Here is a 22,157-nt window from a genome sequence, read left to right as displayed (position 1 = left end):
CTCTCCTTTTTAAAGAACAAATAGATTATTTTATTGCACTTGCAGTTGTTTATGCTTTCAGAATCACTAAGCTGGGCTAATAATTAACACATCAGTATCTTCATATGTCAAGAAAATGATTGTACGTTGCAACAGATGTTCTAAGATGCATTATCAGAATCAGGGCTATATAAAGCCATATACGGTACATTCCTACGTTAATCTGAAGAACCATTTCACTGTACAGAGAACCTTTGAAGCATGCATGGGGTTCTTTGAGTGTTCATGATTCTAAATAGAAGCACAAGCCACGTTTACATGCAGCCTAATAATCTGTTCATAATCCAACTAATAGCTCAATCGGAATAGAATACGTCCATGTACACACTTCAATCAGAATAGGCTAGTCTGTTTCAAACCATTCGGGATACAGTGTCTATCTGACTGATCAAGGTGGGTAAACCTGTAAATAATCAATTAAATAGAAGAATAATATCTGTGTAAACAGATTTTTCTGATTACATTCCCTATTAGAAAGTTTAAGTCTGTGCATCACATCAAAGTGAAAGTTTATACCATTAAACATGGTGGAGCAGAAACTGGTCTGCAGAGGAGACTAAGTTTATGCTTTGATCTTTAAAAGACGAAGGCCCAGCTTATGTGTCTCAGAACACAACGTCTTCCTCTCGGCCTTCTTTAATAAGGACATGTGAAGGACTTTTTTCCTGAGTCTGACATCATTTTAAAGCAATTAAAAACACAAGTGCTGCTCATCTCACTCTTACCGGACCTCACATGATGGTCACTGTCATGGCAATATCTACAACCCAATTCCAATATAAGGTGGGATGTTGTGTAAAACATAAATAAAACAGAATACGCTGATTTGCAAATCCTTTTCAACCTATATTCAATTGAATACACTACAAAGACAAGGTATTTAATGTTCAATCGGATAAACTTTATTGTTTTTTGCAAATATTCACTTTGAATTTGATGCCTGCAACACGTTCCAAAGAAGTTGGGACAGGGGCGTGTTTACCACTGTGTTACATCACCTTTCCTTTTAACAACACTCAATAAGCGTTTGGGAACTTAGGACACTGTTGTTGAAGCTTTGTAGGTGGAATTCTTTCCCATTCTTGCTTGATGTACAACTTCGGTTGCTCAACAGTCCGGGGTCTCCGTTGTCGTATTTTGCGCTTTATAATGCGCCACACATTTTCAATGGGAGACAGGTCTGGACTGCAGGCAGGTCAGTCTAGTACCCGCAGTCTTCTACTATGAAACCACGCTGTTGTAACACGTGCAGGATGTGGCTTGGCATTGTCTTGCTGAAATAAGCAGGGATGTCCCTGAAAAAGACGTTGCTTGGATTGCAGCATATGTTGCTCCAAAACCTGTATGTACCTTTCAGCATTAATGGTGCCTTTATAGATGTGCACGTTACCCATGCCATGGGCGCTAACACACCCCCACACCATCAGAAATACTGGCTTTTGAACTTTGCGCTGATAATAATCCGGACAGTCCTTTTCCTCTTTGGCCCGGAGGACACAACGTCCATGATTTCCAAAAACAATTTGAAATGTGGACTCATCAGACCTCAGGACACTTTTCCACTTTGCGTCAGTCCATCTCAGATGAGCTCGGGCCCAGAGAAGCTGGCAGTGTTTCTGGGTGTTGTTGATATATGGCTTTCGCTTTGCATGGCAGAGTTTTAACTTGTAGATGGAGCGACGAACTGTGTTCACTGACAGTGGTTTTCTGAAGTGTTCCTGAGCCCATGTGGTAATATCCATTACAGAATGATGTCGGTTTTTAATGCAGTGCTGCCTGAGGGATTGAAGGTCACGGGCATTCATTGTTGGTTTTCTGCCTTGTCGCTTACTTGCAGAGATTTCTCCAGATTCTCTGAATCTTTTGATGATATTATGGACTGTAGATGATGAAATCCCTAAATTCCTTGCAATTGCATGTTGAGAAACGTTCTTAAACTGTTGTTGCTCACGCAGTTGTTCACAAAGTGGTGAACCTTGCCCCATCCTTGCTTGTGAACGACTGAGCTTTTCAGGGATGTGCACCTTTTTCCAATTAACCTGTTCACCTGTGGAATATTCCAAACAGGTGTTTTTTGAGCATTCCTCAACTTTCCCAGTCTTTTGTTGCCCCTGTCCTGACTTCTTTGGATTGTGTTGCAGGCATCAAATTCAAAACGTGTACAACCCCAGTTCCAATGAAGTTGAGACATTGTGAAAACATAAATAAAAACAGAATACGACGATTTGCAAATCCTTTTAAACCTATATTTATATATATATAAATAAAGTTTATCAGTTTGAACATTTAAATATCTTGTCTTTGTAGTGTATTCAATTAAATATAGGTTTAAAAGGATTTGCAAATCGTCGTATTCTGTTTTTATTTATGTTTTCACAATGTCCCAACTTCATTGGAACTGGGGTTGTACACTAAGTGGTTCTCTACACATGATTGTCATTTGGGATCTGATTACTTGTAGTGTGAATGTAAATAGAGATTTTCCATCAGATTGTTGTGTACAGTGAGAATAAACACCTCAGTCTGAATCTGTAATTGGAATGTATTCAGTCAGATTGGAGAAAATCTTTGTACAGCCATTATCTTTTTTCTGTTTTGGAGTTTAGTTTAGGTCATTGACAGTTGTTTCCCCAAAATGTTGTACTGTAATACTGCATTGTAATGAAATTGTTACACTCTTTTAATATACAGGCATGGTGAGTTACTATGACAGTGCACAGTGTTATAACAATGACATTTATATTATAGATCAGTTTATTCCCAGTAGATCCCAGACTCTGAGTCAGAGCTTCTGAGGACGTCCAGAACAATAAACTACTATTTTTGGCCAGATATAAAAACGGCACTCAATAAATAATTCCTATTGGTTATTTAGAACTATGCTAGTGCTAAAGAAACTACAGGATAGATGAGTCAATACTTTACACTTTTTTTTTTGTCTGTAAGATGTAATTATTCACAAACATTAATTCAAGCCTACATTGACTCACTTTAAAAAATTTATGGAGTTAAATGAGGACACGATTCAATAAACGGGACAAGATTCACTAAACCACTGAATTTGTGTTTCTTAATACAGACCAGAATGGAATCTACTTTTGGACCAACATTTTCTGCAGTTGCACCAGTTAGCAAAGGTGAGCACCAGCAGTTTACTGCAATTTTTAATAATTTTTTTTGGGAATATAAAACAAAACTGTTAGATATATGTTATAGAAATTAAATGTTGGCTCATTTAATTGATTGAAAGTGATTAACCTTGGTCAGGTGCACAGAAAGGCTGTAAATGTGATAAATGAAATTATTTTTGCAGTGCAGATGACTTTAACCTGTGAAACACTGAGTGCTCCACAGAATAAAGAATTGTAGTGTAGGATGACCTGGTTCTGCTATTGATTAGCCCTCAGGCCCTCGGGCAGTGGGCTGTGCAGTCAGATCGATGTATTGTAATAATGATGGTGTGAAATTTCAGCTGAGACAACCAGTAATTACAAACAGCACCGCAGGACCCCTTCGTCCTCCAGCACCCTGACCTACTCTCCACGGGATGACGACGATGGCATGGTAATCACAGCCCGGCACTGCTGAAGCCCACTTACTGACACTGCTTATTTACACCAGCCCAGATTAGGCCTGAGTCTAGACTGAAAAGGATTTTGAGTGTTGTCACCATGGATAATGCAGATTAATTTAAAAGACTAGGGTTAGTCAAGGAATACAGCCTAAATGTCCAAGAGTATCAAGCTACCCTTGAAAACAAAGAACTGGGCTATTGAAGGTCCACCAGGTAGCAAACTACACATTAGCATTAAAGCAGCGCTATGTAAATTAAAATCGAAAGTCTCATTACTGAGTCAGGAGGAAAAACTAAATATAGTGAGTGTGCACTGCTGCTGTGAGTCGCCCTGTAAAGCGTAAAATAATTTAAAAGTCAGAGATGTCAAGTTTTCACACCACATCCTACATCTTTATGTATTAACGTAACTTACAGATTCTAAATCTGGGTCCAGCTCAAAGTTTTGGCCTCAAATGTTCTCATGATATACTCATGAAGATGTGATGACAATAGTAGATTTTTCACTCACATCCTCAGAAGATGCTCCTTCATCCACTTGTGGTTGTCTGAAGTACAACCGACAATAGAAAATGTTCTTCTACACATTGTGTGCAGTTATATATTTCCATCACAGAGGACACCAGATGCCCAAATGTTACATAGTGCTGCTTTAACTGAGTGAAGCTTATTCAAAATGTCTGGGATTAGTCAACATTCAGCTCAGTTGAACGTCTTTGGGATGAGTTGGAGTGATGAAGCTCTGCTGAACACCTCTGGGTTTTGTTGGAGTGATGGTGCTTCACTGAACTCCTCTGGGATGAGCCGGAGTGATGGAGCTCCACTGATCTGCTCTGGGATGCGTTGGAGTGATCAAGCTTTGCTGAACTCCTCTGGGATGAGTTGGAGTGATCACTTCCTATTAATGATTTCAACCATTGATCTTGGATACTTTTGGACATTTAGATCTGGTTTCCTGAACATGGATTAAGCTTAGTCTAGGACTAATGTGTACCATCAGTGGTGATTTATCATTGAAAAGCCTTAAGCTCAACTTGAGACAAATGGTCAGTGCTGAGCTACATTGATAATAAATTATTTTTATAATGTAACAGCATCAGCTGATATTTAAAGGGAAATTCCACCAGAAGTCAAACATACCTGCGTAATTCAGTGTGTGAGGTGTAATCAGAGCAATTCAGTGTGATTTGGTGTGAAATGGTTCAGATGTCTTTACAGTGGTGGTGATGGGAACCAGGGGTCGCCATGACTACAACACACATATAGACTTTTTACTTAGTATCCAAAACCACCAGCGAAGCTAGTTACATGAGTCTTCTGAGTTTATATGGAATGTTGATGGAAAATAGTGGAAAATACGTTTTCTTTGTGGACTATTTTGCCTCACAGCGTCCTGCATGTATCTCTGAATGAATGGAGTTTAAGTTCTCAAAACTATCATAAAACAGTGTCAGTCATCAGGCACTGAATTCATAATCATTTCATGTAGTAAATTTCTGTGAATGTATTTTAGAGGTCTGGTTCTTATGAGCACCACTGTGAACAGTTCTGGCTCAGTAAGTTTCTCTAGAACGGAGTGTTTCACACCAGACTACTCTGAATAACTGTTTACATCTTAACCAGTTCATTCTGTGGACCAAACTGTTTCCTGTTTTGCTTCTATTAAAATTACACAAAAAGAGAACTTCATACAATGTTATGAACATTAATCAAACAGAAATTAAACATGCTTTTTATTTAGTTGCTTTTTCAAAACAGTGTGAATTATACAACAAATTACAAACATTATAGGGAGGATTTTGATGCTGATTATCGTGGCTAGGCATTAGTATAGTCAGTATATTGCCCAGCTCGGCCTTCAGCGAATGTTGCCGTACCATACTGCAAAACAGTTGAGAGAGGTGTTTTGAGTCCTGCTTATCCATATGGTACGGTGCGGTAGGCATCGTTAGCTCTGCTGATGAATTGCTTTGCTGTTTTTGGCTTTCTCTGATTACTGCTGAGCTCTGGCTCTACCTGAGAGAACAGCAAGCTGTCCTGTTTTGTCCAGCCAGCTGCAGCATCCAGACCTGAATGTTTCCTGGCTGAAAAGGGAATTATAATTTATAATAATGCAAACTGATGACTTCAGTTTTAAATCATTTTAAGTGCTGCACCAGCGAAATAGACAAGTGGAATTAGATTAATCAACACAAAAACAGCAAACTGGTCTAATTGTGCCGTAACAGCCATGTCCTAGAGTTCCTGACGGTGTGTTTGTGTGTAGCCCCCCATTGGAACTCCACGCCGGTCAGACTCCGCCATTTCCATACGCTCTCTTCACTCGGAGTCTAACATGTCTCTGCGCTCCACGTTCTCCCTGCACGAAGAGGAAGAAGACACGGTTAGTACCAGCATAACCTTCACCTCTAAACACTGCAGTTGTCATCAGCAAGATCAATTATGGGAAAGGTTTACACTTTATTTACTTACAAAGAACTCTATAATAATCATATGATTGACACAGTCATTCTGACAGACTGTAATACACTACAGGAAGTGTAGGGGGCGATATGGCTTCTACTGTTTCATTTAAAAAGCCTCTATAATATTCATATGATTGACACAGTCATTCTGACAGACTGTAATACACTACAGGAAGTGTAGGGGGCGATATGGCTTCTACTGTTTCATTTAAAAAGCCTCTATAATATTCATATGATTGACACAGTCATTCTGACAGACTGTAATACACTACAGGAAGTGTAGGGGGCGATATGGCTTCTGTTTCATTTAAAAAGCCTCTATAATGTTCATATGATCCACACAGTCACTCTGACAGACTGTAATACACTACAGGAAGTGTAGGAGGTGATATGGCTTCTATTGTTTCATTTAAAAAGTGCCCTATATTGATAAATTATTCTAATATTGCCCAGCTCTAGTTGAAATCGCGTTTGTGTATCTAGGAGCAGTTGAGCTTGTGGGCAGTGTGTTTCTGACAGGCCTGCTGAGCCTTACAGGAAACTGACAGTGATTCTCATTCTCTCTCTCTCTCTCGCACTCTCAGGAGCCACAGGTGTTTGCAGAGCAGCCCTCAGTAAAGCTGTGCTGCCAGCTGTGCTGCAGTGTGTTTAAGGACCCCGTCATCACCACCTGTGGGGTGAGTCATCCACACCCCACCAAAGCATTAGCCTGTCTGCTGGCTGCACTTCACATATTGACTTCACATCAGTCAAATGGGTCACATTGCAATTATATTGATATTTAAGTTGAGAAAAAGCTGAAATTTTATTGACGCCTCTCTCTATCTTCCTGTAGCACACTTTCTGCAGGCGGTGCGCCTTAACCTCAGGTAGGAGTAACTGCTATCCTTCTGCACGCTCAGCTGCTTTTATGTAGGTGTTGGAAATTCTTAATTCACACAGTTAACATATTTTCCTAGTTTGACCCTTCGACCCATCCGTAGTTGTGCAGGCTGAAGCCCAGCTGTGCTGCGCTGTATTTTGCTCTGATAGAATCTGTAGTACTTTTAAGGTCCAAACCCATTTCTTATTTTCCCCTTACACCCTGTTATTGAGTGTCACCTTGTCCATTGGAACTGAGTTACAGGGTAGTGGTTGAAATCTTCTCTTTATAATGGGACACTCAAATAAAATGAGCATTACTTCATTAACAGCTACTAGCACTGCTCTGTAGGTGACCCTGCCAGTCTGCAGTGACAACAGAGGAGGGTAAAGTTCAGCTCCTCACTGCTGGGCATTAGTTACATTTAGGACATCATATGATCTTAGATAACCCTAACCCTAATTCGTCATTGATATGAAGCTGAAGTCATATTCTTTTTCAAATTTTCCTGTTCCACCTTAAATGGATCAGCAGTTCTGATACATGAAGCTCTGCAAGAGTTAAGGTGGAACGAGAAATTTAGCTACTGAGACGTCAGCACTACTAGGGATTTTTTATGCTTGTTATAAAGAAAAGGACCATAATACACTCAAATGACAAACTAAGATAATAAAGTGGTTATTGTAATTTTTAACAGAGAAAATTCTCACATTTGTGAGTTTCTTTGGTCTCTTGTGCTCCATATCGCAGTTTTTTTTTTTTTTTTTTCCACCTCATATCACTCTGTTTGGAGTCTCTGTAAAACCTCTGTTTGGAGGGTCATGTAGCCCTACCACTTCACCCTCCCCCTCTATCTCAACAAGAATCAGGGCACTCTACACCTAGAATGCACAAAACAGAGGGGTAGGGGTGAGGAGTGAAATGTGATTGGGCCTAATTGTCTGACAGCCCTAAAAGGAAGTTGTCAGTAGTAATAATAATAATGATAATAATAATAATGATAATAATACAAACCCAATTCCCAAGTTGGGATGTTGTGTAAAACATAAATAAAAACAGAATGGGATGATTTGCAAATCCTTTTCAACCTATATTCAATTGAATACACTACAAAGACAACATATTTAATGTTCAAATGGATAAACTTTATTGTTTTTTGCAAATATTCACTCATTTTGAATTTGATGCCTGCAACATGTTCCAAAGAAGTTGGGACAGGGGCATGTTTACCACTGTGTTACATCACCTTTCCTTTTAACAACACTCAATAAGCATTTGGGGAACTGAGGACACTAATTGTTGAAGCTTTGTAGGTGGAATTCTTTCCAGTTCTTGCTTGATGTACAACTTCGGTTGCTCAACAGTCCGGGGTCTCCGTTGTCGTTTTTTGTGCCTCATAATGCGCCACACATTTTCAATGGGAGACAGGTCTGGACTGCAGGCAGGCCAGTCTAGTACCCGCACTCTTTTACTATGAAGCCACGCTGTTGTAACACGTGCAGAATGTGGCTTGGCATTGTCTTGCTGAAATAAGCAGGATGTCCCTGAAAAAGACGTTGCTTGGATTGCAGCATATGTTGCTCCAAAACCTGTATGTACCTTTCAGCATTAATGGTGCCTTTATAGATGTGCAAGTTACCCATGCCATGGGCACTAACATACCCCCATACCATCAGAGATGCTGGCTTTTGAACTTTGTGCTGATAACAATCCGCACAGTCCTTTTCCTCTTTGGCCCGGAGGACACAGTCCATCATTTCCAAAAAAAAAAAATTTAAATGTGGACTCGTCAGACCACAGGACACTTTTCCACTTTGCGTCAGTCCATCTCAGATGAGCTTGGGCCCAGAGAAGCTGGCGGCGTTTCTGGGTGTTGTTGATATCTGGCTTTCGCTTTGCATGGCAGAGTTTTAACTTGCACTTGTAGATGGAGCGACGAATTGTGTTCACTGACAGTGGTTTTCTGAAGTGTTCCTGAGCCCATGTGGTAATATCCATTACAGAATGATGTCGGTTTTTAATGCAGTGCCGCCTGAGGGATCGAAGATCACGGGCATTCGATGTTGGTTTCCTGCCTTGTCGCTTACTTGCAGAGATTTCTCCAGATTCTCTGAATCGTTTGATGATATTATGGACTGTAGATGATGAAATCCCTAAATTCCTTGCAATTGCATGTTGAGAAACGTTCTTAAACTGTTGTTGCTCACGCAGTTGTGCACAAAGTGGTGAACCTTGCCCCATCCTTGCTTGTGAACGACTGAGCTTTTCAGGGATGTGCACCTTTTTCCAATTAACCTGTTCACCTGTGGAATATTCCAAACAGGTGTTTTTTGAGCATTCCTCAACTTTCCCAGTCTTTTGTTGCCCCTGTCCTGACTTCTTTGGATTGTGTTGCAGGCATCAAATTCAAAATGAGTGAATATTTGCAAAAAACAATAAAGTTTATCTGTTTGAACATTAAATATCTTGTCTTTGTAGTGTATTCAATTGAATATAGGTTGAAAAGGATTTGCAAATCATCGTATTCTGTTTTTATTTATGTTTTACATAATGTCCCAACTTCATTGGAATTGGGGTTGTAATAATAATAATAATAATATTTTATTATTATCTAATAGATTGCTGGCATCTAGCACTTGAGTTAGATAAATTTGTGTGTGTGTGCGCGCATATATATATATATATATATATATATATAGATATATAGGTATATAGATATGTAGATATAGATATATTGTACACTGACCGACCGTGAGCATTTCCACACTCACTGACCATATAGTTTCACTCTGTAGTTCTACAGTTACAGACTAGTCCATCTGTTTCTCTGCATACTTTGTTACCCTGTTCTTCAGTGGTCAGGACCCCCAAAGGACACTGATGTGGTGGTGGTGTATTAGTGTGCGTTGCACTGATCGAGTGGATCAGACACAGCAGTGCTGCGGGTGTTTTTACACACTGTCCACTCGCTGTCTATTCTATTAGACACTCCTACCTCGTCAGTCCACCCTGTAGATTTAGAGTCAGAGATGTTAGCTCATCCCCTGCACAGTTTCTGTTGGTAATCCTCTAGTCCTTCATCAATGCTCACAGGATGCTGTAGGCTGAATATTTTTGGTTGGTGGACTATTCTCAGTCTGGCAGCGACAATGAGGTGTTTAAAAACTCCAGCAGCACTGCTGTGTCTGATCCGCTCAGACCAGCACAACACACACAAACACACCACCACCACGTCAGTGTTACTGCAGTGCTGAGAATGACCCACCACCCAAATAATACCTGATCTATGAGGGTCCATGGGGTTCCTGACCACTAAAGAACAGGGTAAAAGTGGGCTAACTAAGTATCCAGAGAAACAGACGGACTACAGTGCCTGTAGAACTACAGAGTGAAACTATGTGATCAGTGCAGCTGATGAGTGTAGAAACAAGGAGGTGGATTAATGAAGTGTGTATTAGGCTCATGTGCAGCTGCTTCAGTCAGTACTTTTCTATGCAGGATGTATCAGCAATGGCTGACCTGCACATAGCTGAATTCACTTATTAGAAGGACTGGAGGGTTTTGGACAGAGTCTGTTATCTATTGGTCCATTCATCATGAGATGTTTTCACAGTGTGAAGGGAAACTGACGTTAGGTGTTTTTGATTTGATGACCACAATCTGTAGGGTTGCTCCAGTGTTAAACTCTGTGATGTCTGAACTTGCCTCACTAGTCTAGAAAAATCTTTATCTATTCCAATTTTTGGTTCACCAGAAGGGAAGTTGTGATTATTGAACTTTTCAGAGTTTCTGTTCTTGCAGGTCTGATTTCCCTTAGGACAGTCTCTCAGTGTCTCTCTCTCTGCAGAGAAATGCCCAGTGGACACCTCGAAGCTGACTGTGGTGGTGAATAACATTGCTGTGGCAGAGCAGATCGGGGAGCTGTTCATCCACTGTAAATACGGCTGCAGGGCGGCAGCCTCGGGTAAACCCGGAGCCTATGAGGTCGACCCGCTGGGCTGCCCCTTCACCATCAAACTCAGCACCAGGAAGTGAGAACACACTCTGTTTACTCATATCTGGCTGCAGAGGGATTTCATTAAGCACACTGGGCTTCATTCACCAGTATCTCCCTAAGTTTGTTCTTAAGTGTGTTCTTGAGAAAGATCCTAAGAAAAAGTCTACGTCAGATTCATGACGTATTCTTAAAGCACAGAACTGTTCTCACCTTTGTGCTCTTGAGTGTGTGTAGATTGTAGATTCTTACCAGTAACGCTCCAGAACTGATCAGATGCTTGCAGATGGCTTTACTTGTTGAAACACAGTACAGTGAACAGTCAGATCCCAAACAGTCCAAAAACACAAAAAGACAAACATTACCAGATGGCAGAAAAAAGGGGCAGAGACAAAAGACAGGTGAAACATATCAGTAATATGGTTAAGTAGAGCGATGATAGGTAGTGGGGAGCGATAAAATGATAACGATAAGTATTGCGATATAAATTTTCCTCGATAGAGCGATAAGAAAGATAAATAATAGACCATTCTCACACTTCCATGTTCTAGCCACACAAATATACTTTAGCAACGTCTGAAACGTGGAGTTATACATTCAGTTTGAGTGGAGCGACTGGTGATCTCTTCTCCTGTGACGGAGTGTGAGTGACGAGATCAGTGGCGTAGCTGTACTGTCCTACAGTGAACTCACCTCTTTCTGTACATCCTAACAAGCTTTAGCAGCATTAAATCACAATCTTCACAACTACAGCGCCATGAGAAAGTCATATTTTAGTATTAGTGCATTCCAAAGCAACAAAAGTGAAAGAAAGAAGTGGGTTCATGCAGTTACAGCCCTGATTTAAACAAAAGTAACCTGAGGTAGCTGTGAGGCATTGGAGAGCTTAAACGTAGCTAAAAGGAGGACTCTGTCCGGTGTGAAAGATTCACACTGCAGTTAATGCTTTTGCGCAGAGAGCGTGATATATTGCGGTTCACCCCTCAAAATACTACGATAAGATAGAGAAATCCAGTTGTTAGCTAGCTGGTGTTTGAATACTGTGATATATCTGTCATGAATGCGGTAGGACTGATAGCAGTAAGGCGGTGTGATCCATCACTGACCTACCGAGCCAGCAAATGTTTGCTGTGCGTACCAAGTTGACATGGTTGAGAAACATGGTTGAGAACAGTTTAGTGCCGTCATTGGCCATTTATTAAGGATTTGTAACGGGATAGCCTAAGACTCGTCACCAGACAGCTAAAAATAATCTTTTCTTTTTAAATTATGACTATTCTGACCATAAAGGATAGTTTTAAATGACAATTAACCACCCAGGGGCAAAAATCAGCCTTCAAACTTGAAAGAAATAATGATTTGACATTTATCGCAATATGTATTGAACGATATGAATTTTGGCTGGTTCTTCTATGGAAACCTCAAAGTTCCTGAGTTCCTGGAAAGGTTTTTGTGGTGGAAACATGCCTTTTGAGAGAATTTCCTCGCCCATCAGTGCACTGGTGGCTTGGCCTGAGAGACTAACTGTGCTGCTGGGCTTCTTTTGTTTGTTTGTTTGTTTGTTTGTTCAGAGATCACGAGGGGAGCTGTGACTACAGGCCAGTTCGCTGCCCAAACAACCCCAGCTGCCCTCCACTGCTCACCATGAACCTGGAGGCTCATCTGAAGGAGTGCGAACACATCAAATGCCCTCATTCCAAATATGGGTATGCAGCATCTGCAGTTAGCACTGCTGTTTGACTGTGCTATTTCAATATAATGATGATTACACTGTAATTTGTAGAGTTAATTAAATAATTATGCTATAAATTAGTGCTTTTATATTTGGTTTCTGTTCTGCATGACTCAGGTCTGCACTTTAACTGCTTTAACTTGGAAAAGAGAAATAATTAATGTACATATACAGTATGAGAATTTACAAATGCAGCTACTGAGAGTGCAAATGAATCAGATGTTTGTGGTGAAAAGTTAAGTAAAAAAAAGCACTGAGGTATGTGTGTGTGTTTTTATATTTATATATATATATATATATATATATATATATATATATATATATATATATATATATATATATATATATATAAAATATTTCTGTTTTTTCAGATGCACCTTCATTGGTAACCAGGACACGTATGAAACTCACCTGGAGGTCTGCAAGTTCGAGGGTTTGAAGGAGTTCCTGCAGCAGACAGACGATCGCTTCCACGAGATGCAGGTGACTTTGGCTCAGAAAGACCAGGACATCTCCTTCCTCCGCTCGATGCTCGGCAAGCTGTCTGAAAAGCTGGACCAGCTGGAGAAGAACCTGGAGCTCAAGTTTGGTGAGGCCATTAGCGCATGTGTAGTCGTGCCCTACAAAGTGAAATTTTGTGAAATGTAATTTTTTCAGCAGGCGACAGCGGAAACCTTTTAAATGGGTCTTGTTCTGCTTTTTCAGTTTTTCTCTTTTCTTTAGTGTATTTTAGCTTTTAGTATTATAGCATAGAAACAAGGAGATGCTCATAATGTTACGCCATATCAGTGTATGTAAAATGTGTGTGCATATGTATGTTGCTCAGTGGTATCGCTATCATCTCTATTGTTCAGTGTGTTTTTCTAGCTTCATCTGAGCAACGGTTGCTGTGCTGTTTTCCAGATGTGCTGGATGAGAACCAGAGTAAGCTGAGTGAAGATCTGATGGAGTTCCGTAGAGACGCTTCTATGCTTAATGTAAGCACAAATGTAATCCCTCCTGATTACATCAGTTAAAGAGCTCGACTGTTAGTATTTGCAAGTATGCAGAAACTCCTAAGACGCTCTTAGTCAGTATATAGAATACAGATTCTATTATATTAAACCTTCCAGTTCAATTAATCAAATGTCCTTAATTCATTTAGTCATTAATTCACTAGTTGAGTGTGCTTCATTTCTTCAGTATGCAGTCAGATTCACTGTCTACAAAGAAAAAAGTGAGCGAGGTGGTCCTTAATATGCTACAATGTGGCTTTTTATCTTACGATTTTGTAAGGTTGAAATATTTAACACTGTTAAGCGTCAGTGCAGCCCTTAAAGGTGCAGTATGGGATTCTGGTGAAGGGCTGTTGATCTTTGAACTCAACAATAAAACAGATCACTGGGCTGCCAAGCCTTTTTTTATTAGATTTTTGTGGCAATAAAACCCTTCGCAAATGATGTATGGATGATACAATGTTAGAGCGAACAACAGCATAGCAGGTACTGTGACTAATGTGAGCACAGCCTCGGCTTCTTTTTTCATCAGCTTCTTTTCTTGGCAGCTTTTTTGCCAGCTTTTATTTAAAAAGCTTCTTTTTTGTCAACGTATTATGCCAGATTCTTTTGCTTTGTTCTTCAGATGTTCTCTTTTTCTGCTTTTCTACCATTTCTCCTTCTTGACCATGCGTGGAGTTCAGCACATTCAAGATTCAATAGTTTTATTGTCATATGCACAGCAGAACAGGCAGTTACACTGTACAATGAAATTTTTACTTTGCTGTTCCTCCATTCACCAAATATAATCTTAATAGAATAGAAAAAGAATATATAAGAATAACTCTAAAAACAGTAGTAAAAAGTAAAAATGTACATGAAAGTTGAAAGTTTAAATAAAATTAATTTAAAAAACACATGTGTATGTGCACACATGTAGAGCAGCTGTTCATAAAGTGCATCAAGTAACAGATGTAAACAATATTGTTCTGTGCAGGTAATAGATGTAAATACTATTGTTCTAACAGCAGCAGTACAGTGTAGGTAAGGTGCAGTTATTGAGTGCAAGGTTAAACCAGTTCAGAATGGGAGGGGGTAAAAGGTAGTAAGTGAGTAAGTAGTAAGTGACTCAAAAAGTGTATTGGATTAACATTTGTTTACTGCACCTTTAAGCCCATAGCAATTTGATTCAGTTTGGTGAAATATATCAAAAAGCTTTGGTTTAAAAGATTTAGCTGCAGTGCTCATACATTAGTACTAGTTTGCAGTAGAGCTAGCTTTTATTTGTTTTAACTTATGTTGACATTTTTTGTCCAAACTTTAATTCTCCTCTGTCTCCTTTCAGGATGAGCTGTCTCATATTAATGCCAGGCTCAACATGGGCATCCTGGGCTGTGAGTACCTGTTGACTAATTATTTGATTAAAATGCACACAACACTGCACAGCCGCTGCTACAAACATTCAGATCCCAGAGCACTAAGAAAGCCTTATAATACTAATGGCTTTATTTATATAGTGTCTTACATACATATAAGTAGGAATACAGACAAATGAGCAATAAAATATAGAGAATAGAGTAAAACCAACATAATGAGAAGGAAATATAAGACAAATTAAGGAAAAACAAGATTTCAAATAAAAGCAGGGACTAACAGTATGCTAAGCTAAATAAAAACATTTTCAGATCTTTTAAAGTCATTTACAGGTGATGCCTGATGAATAATAACTGTTGAAGTATTCCAGATTTTTGGTGTGTAAAAGCAAAACGCTGCTTCAGTCTATTGTGATCTCCGTCATACAAGACAAAAACACAATGTAAACATGATGCCATACAAGACAATAAAAACAACAAACACAGCAGTTTGGATTTTCCATTTAGTTGCTCTCCACACATAAGATGGAGCAGTACACCAACAGTGGAACAGTATATCAAACTGCTCAGTAACTCTCTTGTAAGGACTTTTTCCGGCCTGTACAGGTTTTGATTGCTGTATTTTAGCCACGTGCTGACCTTATGTCCATGTGTCTTGCAGCATACGACCCTCAGCAGATCTTTAAGTGTAAAGGCACGTTTGTGGGCCACCAGGGGCCAGTGTGGTGTCTGTGTGTTTACTCCACTGGTGACCTGCTCTTCAGCGGATCCTCTGACAAAACCATCAAGGTATGTTAAAACATTCTAATTTTGGCCCTGTCAATAGAGGATCGCGAGTTCGATCCTTGGTGATGCTACAGGCCTTTTTTGGCCTCACTCTCTCTGGGTGGGTTAGATGCCCCCCCCAAATCACTCAATGTGATGCAAGTCAGCGCAGGCGTCTGTTAGCTGACGCAACAGATCTGGCGATTGGCGCTTTCCTCCGAGCATGTTCAGCTCTCCAATAACGTTGCGTGAGCGGCAGTTCAGAAAGATGCGGTGGCACTTCACAGGACTCGAAGAAAGCTGCCTTCACCCTCCTACCATTGATAGTATTGTGTGATTGGGGGAGTCCTAACTAGCGGGTGGAATTGGAAGATGACTAAATTGGGGTGAAATTTGGGGGGAAATCAAAAAGAAAAAAAAAAAGGCACAATTTTTTCAATGTAACAGAAATGTAATTATGTTTTGTTGGGGACAGTCGTGGGCTGGAGGTTAGGGAGCTGGCCCTGTGACCGGAAGGTTGCTGGTTCGATCCCCAGCACCGACAGTCCATTACTGAGGTGTCCTTGAGCAAGACACCTAACCCCCAATTGTTCCCCGGGCGCCGTGGATAGGGCTGCCCACTGTGTGTGTGTGTTCTCTAGTGTGTATGTGGTGTTTCACTTCACGGATGGGTTAAATGCGGAGGTGGAATTTCCCCGTTTGTGGGATTAAAAAAAGTATCACTTAATTTATGTGTTATGCCCAAAAAATCCCCTTGGATCTGTTTGCACGTGCTGTAATTGTCTCCTGATTTGCTTGTGGGCTGATATATTGTCTCAGTTATATAGTGAATTGTCTTTAATCAATTACTTGAGCTATTGGCTCTGTTGCATAGTTTGATTTGACCTCACTTAGTGATGGCTGATCGTCCCATGAACTACTTCTCTTACATTAATGCAGGGAGATTCACTCGAAAGAGGCCCTGAATATTCTGCTGAAACTGCTTTTAGGATGAAGCAATCTGAACCAAAAAGAATACATATCTTAATTTATGCGTAATTGATTGCATCACATGCAATGCTGGAAGTGATCAACATTTTCTGCCAGACACATGAAGGAGTACGGGGGTCTGCACCCAGAAGTTGCAAACGGAGGTTAAACGTCGCGACAGCTGTCCAGCGCCAACCTCATCGCGCCGACGCAGGGGCATCTCGGCTTGCTCGAAGCTCCATATACTGAGGGGCTCATTGCATGTTGTTTCGTTCAGATTGAGAGAGTTATTACAGAATATTCAGGGCCACTGAATCTACCTGCATATTTACATATTACTGATGTACTTACATTGACATATGTGCACATCAGCGTTAACTCATTGTAACTTGTTGCGTATGCGTTTACGTGTATGTGATCCTGTTGTCTCTATTTTTCTTCTGTGCTTTTAGGTTTGGGACACTTGCACCACGTATAAGTGCCAGAAGACACTGGAGGGGCATGATGGGATTGTGCTGGCGTTGTGTATTCAGGGGTGAGTGTTTTGAGGTGCAGAAGAGGAGAGTAACTCCATCTGAGCAGAGGAGTTATACAGACAAGAAGACTTAACTGCTCGTGCTTTAACCTCAATGTCAGTGAGTCACTGATCATGTGATAATGACGCTAACAACAAGGGTGCCTCAGAGAACACAGCAAATGAGGAACTCCGGTTCTCTATCTCTGGTTCCCTGAAGGCTTGCGGTGTGGTGTGAAAGGGCACATCATGCTCTGCTGACTTGTGGAGTTTGGATTCATCATGGATTTTTAAGGTTTACATTTACAGCATTTAGCAGACGCTTTTATCCAGAGCGACTTTCAAAAACACATTGTTGTTGCGCAGGTATTGCTAGCAACAAAAGCCTGTGTTGATGCCTAGAGTAAAGGGGTTAAACACCGTGCACTGCAATACATTACAATAAATACGTAACTCAGTGCTCACAAAAGTCCTGTGTAAAGAGACAGTCTTCAGTCTGTGTTTGAAGACCGTGAGAGACTCTGCTGTTCAGACAGCCAGTAGGAGATCATTCCACCACCTAGACTCCAGGACAGAGAAAGTCCTGATGCTCGTCTTTATGTGTTGAAGGATGGCGGTTCGAGCCAGGCTGTACCTGAAGCTCAAAGGGTACAAGGTGCAGGTTGAGTTTTGGCCATTGTCATCAGAGGGAGGGGCTGGTCCATTTTTGGCTTTGAAGGCATCAGGGTTTTAAATCTGATGCAGCTACAGGAAGCCAGTGAAGGGAGCGCAACAGTGGAGTGATGTCGCTGAACTTAGGAAGATTAAAGACGAGCCGAGCTCCCGTCGAGCCTTGAGACAACCAGAGACTGAACGAGCACCTGGGTGGCCTCTAGAGTGAGAAAAGATCGGGTCCTCCAGGTTCGCGATATGAGCCGAAAGCGATAACTGACCATCCAAAATCACAGAGTCATCTTACATCTTCAGATGTAACAATCAGAGAGTTGAGTCGAATGAGATGGTGAGATCATGATGAGGACTTGTAGCTACAAGGATGAACAGCAGCTCAGTCTTGCTGGGATTGAAAGTTGGATTTTTAAAGTTGTTTGTTGCAGAGTTGCTGCTTTTCCTCTGGGTTTACTCATGACGTCATCAGCGCTTTCATCGCATAACTGTCGACTTTTAACAGAAATCTTAATGTCTGTAGCTGTAAGAAAGCATGCTGTCCAGGGGAAGCAGCTGTTGAGAAGGTTGCTCTGAATAGGAACGGTCGAGAAGGTTAATGTCCAGAGACACAAACATAAAGAATGTGGTGTCCATGAAGTTTAGAAATAAGCTTAAGAAATAAGCTTGGTGTCCATAGAAATAGTTGCAAAGAAGATCAGTGTCTAGAGGAATAGCCATAAGGAAGGCTGATGCTGGAACTACCTGAAACCTGAACTTGGAGCCAAGAAACCCCAAACATTTATCATTTTTTATTAGAAATTATCAGTGATATAAATCGTTTAGTTTGTTAGTTTGGCTCAGTTTAGAGTTTACAGGTTTCTGTCTGTTCAAGTAAAGGATTCTGTCTGATATCCAGTGAGTGGACAGAATCACCTGTAATGGTTATTCTGACTCACTGCTCCCCCCTGTATCTCACTCACTGTCTCACTCTCTCACTCTCTCACTCTCTCTCTCTCTCTCTCTCTCTCTCACTCTCTCCCTCTCTCTCACTCTCTCTCTCACTCTCTCTCTCTCTCTCTCTCTCTCTCTCTCTCTCTCTCTCCCTCTCCCTCTCTCTCTCTCTCTCTCTCTCACTCTCTCCCTCTCTCTCTCTCTCTCTCTCTCTCTCTCTCTCTCTCTCCCTCTCTCTGTCTAACTTACTGTTTCTCTGTCTCACTCACTGTCTCTCTCACTCTGTTTCACTGTTTGTCTCACTCTCTCTTTGTCTCTGTCTCACTCACTGTCTCTCTTTGTCTGTCTCCCTCACTCACTCCCTCCCTCACTCACTGTCTCTCTCTCTCTCTCTCTTTGCCTCTGTCTCACTCACTGTCTTTCTCTCTCACTCTCTATCTCACTCACTGTCTCTCTCACTCTCTCTGTCTGTCTCATTCACTTTCTTTGTGTGTTCTGTCTCACTCACTGGCTCTCTCTCTCTCTGTCTCTGTTTCACTTACTGTTTTTCTCACTCTCTGTCTCTGTGTCTCTATCTCACTCACTGGCTCTCTCTCTCACTTTCTCTGTCTCTCTGTCTGTCTCTGTGTCTCTCGCTCTCTCCTGCAGGAATAAGCTGTACAGTGGTTCTGCTGACTGCACCATCATTGTGAGTGAGGCTCCTTAAATTATTACCAGTAGCAACTCTTGAGTGTACGAGTCCTCTCCTGTTTAACTGTCTGTGTGTCTGCATCTGTTCTCAGGTCTGGGACATTCAGACTCTGCAGAAAGTGAACACGATCCGTGCACATGATAACCCTGTGTGCACACTCGTCTCCTCCCATAACATGCTCTTCAGCGGCTCCCTCAAAGCCATTAAGGTCAGTTTCCCCCAGCAGTGTCCTCTTGCAGAGGACCTTGTGGTCAGTAGCATAAATCATCCTAAGTCAATTTTGACCTGAAGTTTCCCTTTACTTGCACCCTCTGTGTTCTGAGGTCATTCTCTCTAAATTTGTTCATCTCTGCTTAAATTCTCCTTTAAAGGCTCTTCATGTAACATGTTCCTCTTATGTTTCATATTAAAATGCTCCGTTATCTTCATCACTACTTTCCAAACCCTATGCAGCAGTTTCAGCAGCTTTTAACTCTCTGCACGCCATTACACACGTGTGTCAGATGTGGACTGAATGAAGAATTAAGGGTTTCCGGAGTCATAGTCAGTCCTTGGAAAGAGACCATTATTGTAAATTGAATTACAGACCTGAAGTCTAAGTTTCAGCACTTACATGTTTGACAGTTGTGAAGGGTGAATGTAAATTTCAGTTGTTTTATCCACTTGTCTGATCCACTCACCACCACCACGTCAGTGTGAGAATGACCCACCACCCAAATAGTACCTGCTCTGAGAGGTTCCAGGGGGGTCCTGACCACAGAAGAACAGGGTAAAAGAGGCTAACAAAGTATGCAGAGAAACAGATGGACTACAGTCTGTAATTGTAGAACTACAGAGTGCACATATATAGTAAGTGGAGCTGATAAAATGGACAATGAGTGTAGAAACATGCAGACATGCACCGTGCTAATTGGTGAGCATAAGCTTTCATTACTTGTTAGCTACATTAGCCTCATAGCTCAAGTGTTAAAATTAGAGGCCAACACCAAATGTGTTTCGGCTGATTTGCTACATTTTAAGTAGATGGTGGGAAACTGGAGGCATTAGGTTTTCAAAAAGTATCTCTTTAACACAGCCAGGCATTGAGCCTGATTAGCTGCGCAGATTGGCCACAGAGCCCAGGGGATTGTGGAATGGAATGGGATTTACTCAGAACTCTGCCTCCTGATCCTGAGAGTACGCAGTGTGCTCTTGTTGCCTTGGCGATGGTGGTCAGGGTGGGTTACTAAGTAAAAACAGCCAGTGATCTCATCACTGTGGGACTTTCCCAAATGTTCTCTCCAAATACGGCGTCTCCATGACTTTATGGAACGTTTCTCTTTCTGTGTATATATGTGTGTGTGTGTGTGTAGGTGTGGGACATTGTTGGAACAGAGCTGAAGCTGAAGAAAGAGCTGACTGGTTTGAATCACTGGGTTCGAGCTCTGGTTGCGTCTCAGAACCATCTGTACAGTGGATCCTACCAGACCATCAAGGTTAGAACACTTACAACATTCCAATAATCAGCTACACGGAATGAATGGGGAGTCAGGGGTTCACATCTCGGACCTCACTGATTCACTTGAATCATTTAAAGATTTACAACTGAATCAAATTATGAAATCTTAAATGACTCCACCATTTGATTAGATTATTACTAGAGTGTAACGATTCTGAGACCGGGGCTGAAATTGTAAAATAAACGTCTGTGGCCTTGTGGCGCCCATTGCCCCTCAAACTCATTTCTGGCGCAGCCTGTTCAGCTGACATTACATTATTAGTACAGCAAAATTCATTTTTCTTTTCACTGTTATCGCTATTGCACCCTGCCCCCAAATTCCTGGCTCAAAGTTTAGGGCAAACCTTAAACTTGAATTTGGAGAATCGTACCCTCCTAATTATTATGGTATACAATTTAAAGAAAATTTTTTTAAATGCTATGAATATTGCGTGACCAGAATACGAATTAGCCACGTCTTACATTTTCTCTGTTTTTGTGTCTTTGCAATGATTTCATTTGATACAGATTCTTTAGATGTATGATGATTTGATTCTTGATTCTTTTTCTGTGATTTAGATTTAAAAAAAAAAAAAATCACTGAAAACTCAAATGTAAGAACTGTTTACACTGTTTACATTAGTTTGGGATTTTTACATTTGAAAATAGTCTGAGAGTTTAGTTTTATCCAAAAAATTAGTGTATATTCACTATTATAATAATTATGGTTTGGAGACTGTGGCTCTGTCTAAAAGACAGGAGGCTGAGCTGGAGGTGGCGGAAATGACGATGCTGAGATTTTCGTTGGGAGTGACAAGGCTGGACAAGATTAGAAATGAGCAGATCAGAGGGACAGTGAAGGTGGAGCAGTTTGGAGATAAAGCCAGAGAGGCCAGGTTGAGATGGTTTGGACATGTGTTGAGGAGGAATAGTGGATATATTGGTCAAAGAATGTTGGAGATGGAGCTGCCGGGTAGAAGGAGAAGAGGTAGACCTCAGAGAAGGTTTATGGATGTAGTGAAGGTGGACATGGAGATGGTTGGTGTGAAAGTAGAGGAGGCAATGGATAGGGCAAGATGGAGGCAGATGATCCGCTGTGGCAACCCCTAAAGGGAGCAGCCGAATGAAGAAG

The 22,157-nt window shown here is 41.0% G+C and overlaps 1 protein-coding gene across 3 annotated transcripts in view; it reads left to right on the top strand.

Annotated features, from left to right (window-relative positions):
• Positions 1-22,157, top strand: part of traf7 (TNF receptor-associated factor 7) — a 41,774-nt gene that overhangs the window by 8,679 nt on the left and 10,938 nt on the right. For all 3 annotated transcript variants that reach the window (XM_017713763.2, XM_017713764.2, XM_017713765.2), the window contains exons 3-17: positions 3,119-3,176; positions 3,512-3,603; positions 5,880-5,996; positions 6,663-6,755; positions 6,914-6,947; positions 10,788-10,971; positions 12,506-12,640; positions 13,038-13,255; positions 13,570-13,643; positions 14,986-15,034; positions 15,675-15,802; positions 17,200-17,282; positions 19,506-19,545; positions 19,640-19,756; positions 20,901-21,023. In XM_017713763.2, the coding sequence (XP_017569252.1) occupies positions 3,119-3,176; positions 3,512-3,603; positions 5,880-5,996; positions 6,663-6,755; positions 6,914-6,947; positions 10,788-10,971; positions 12,506-12,640; positions 13,038-13,255; positions 13,570-13,643; positions 14,986-15,034; positions 15,675-15,802; positions 17,200-17,282; positions 19,506-19,545; positions 19,640-19,756; positions 20,901-21,023 (1,545 nt within the window). The remainder of the gene's footprint in view (positions 1-3,118; positions 3,177-3,511; positions 3,604-5,879; positions 5,997-6,662; positions 6,756-6,913; positions 6,948-10,787; positions 10,972-12,505; positions 12,641-13,037; positions 13,256-13,569; positions 13,644-14,985; positions 15,035-15,674; positions 15,803-17,199; positions 17,283-19,505; positions 19,546-19,639; positions 19,757-20,900; positions 21,024-22,157) is intronic.

Source organism: Pygocentrus nattereri, chromosome 14, assembly GCF_015220715.1.
Source record: "Pygocentrus nattereri isolate fPygNat1 chromosome 14, fPygNat1.pri, whole genome shotgun sequence".
In the NCBI taxonomy this organism is placed as follows: domain Eukaryota; kingdom Metazoa; phylum Chordata; class Actinopteri; order Characiformes; family Serrasalmidae; genus Pygocentrus; species Pygocentrus nattereri.
This window is presented reverse-complemented; position numbering and strand designations above follow the sequence as displayed.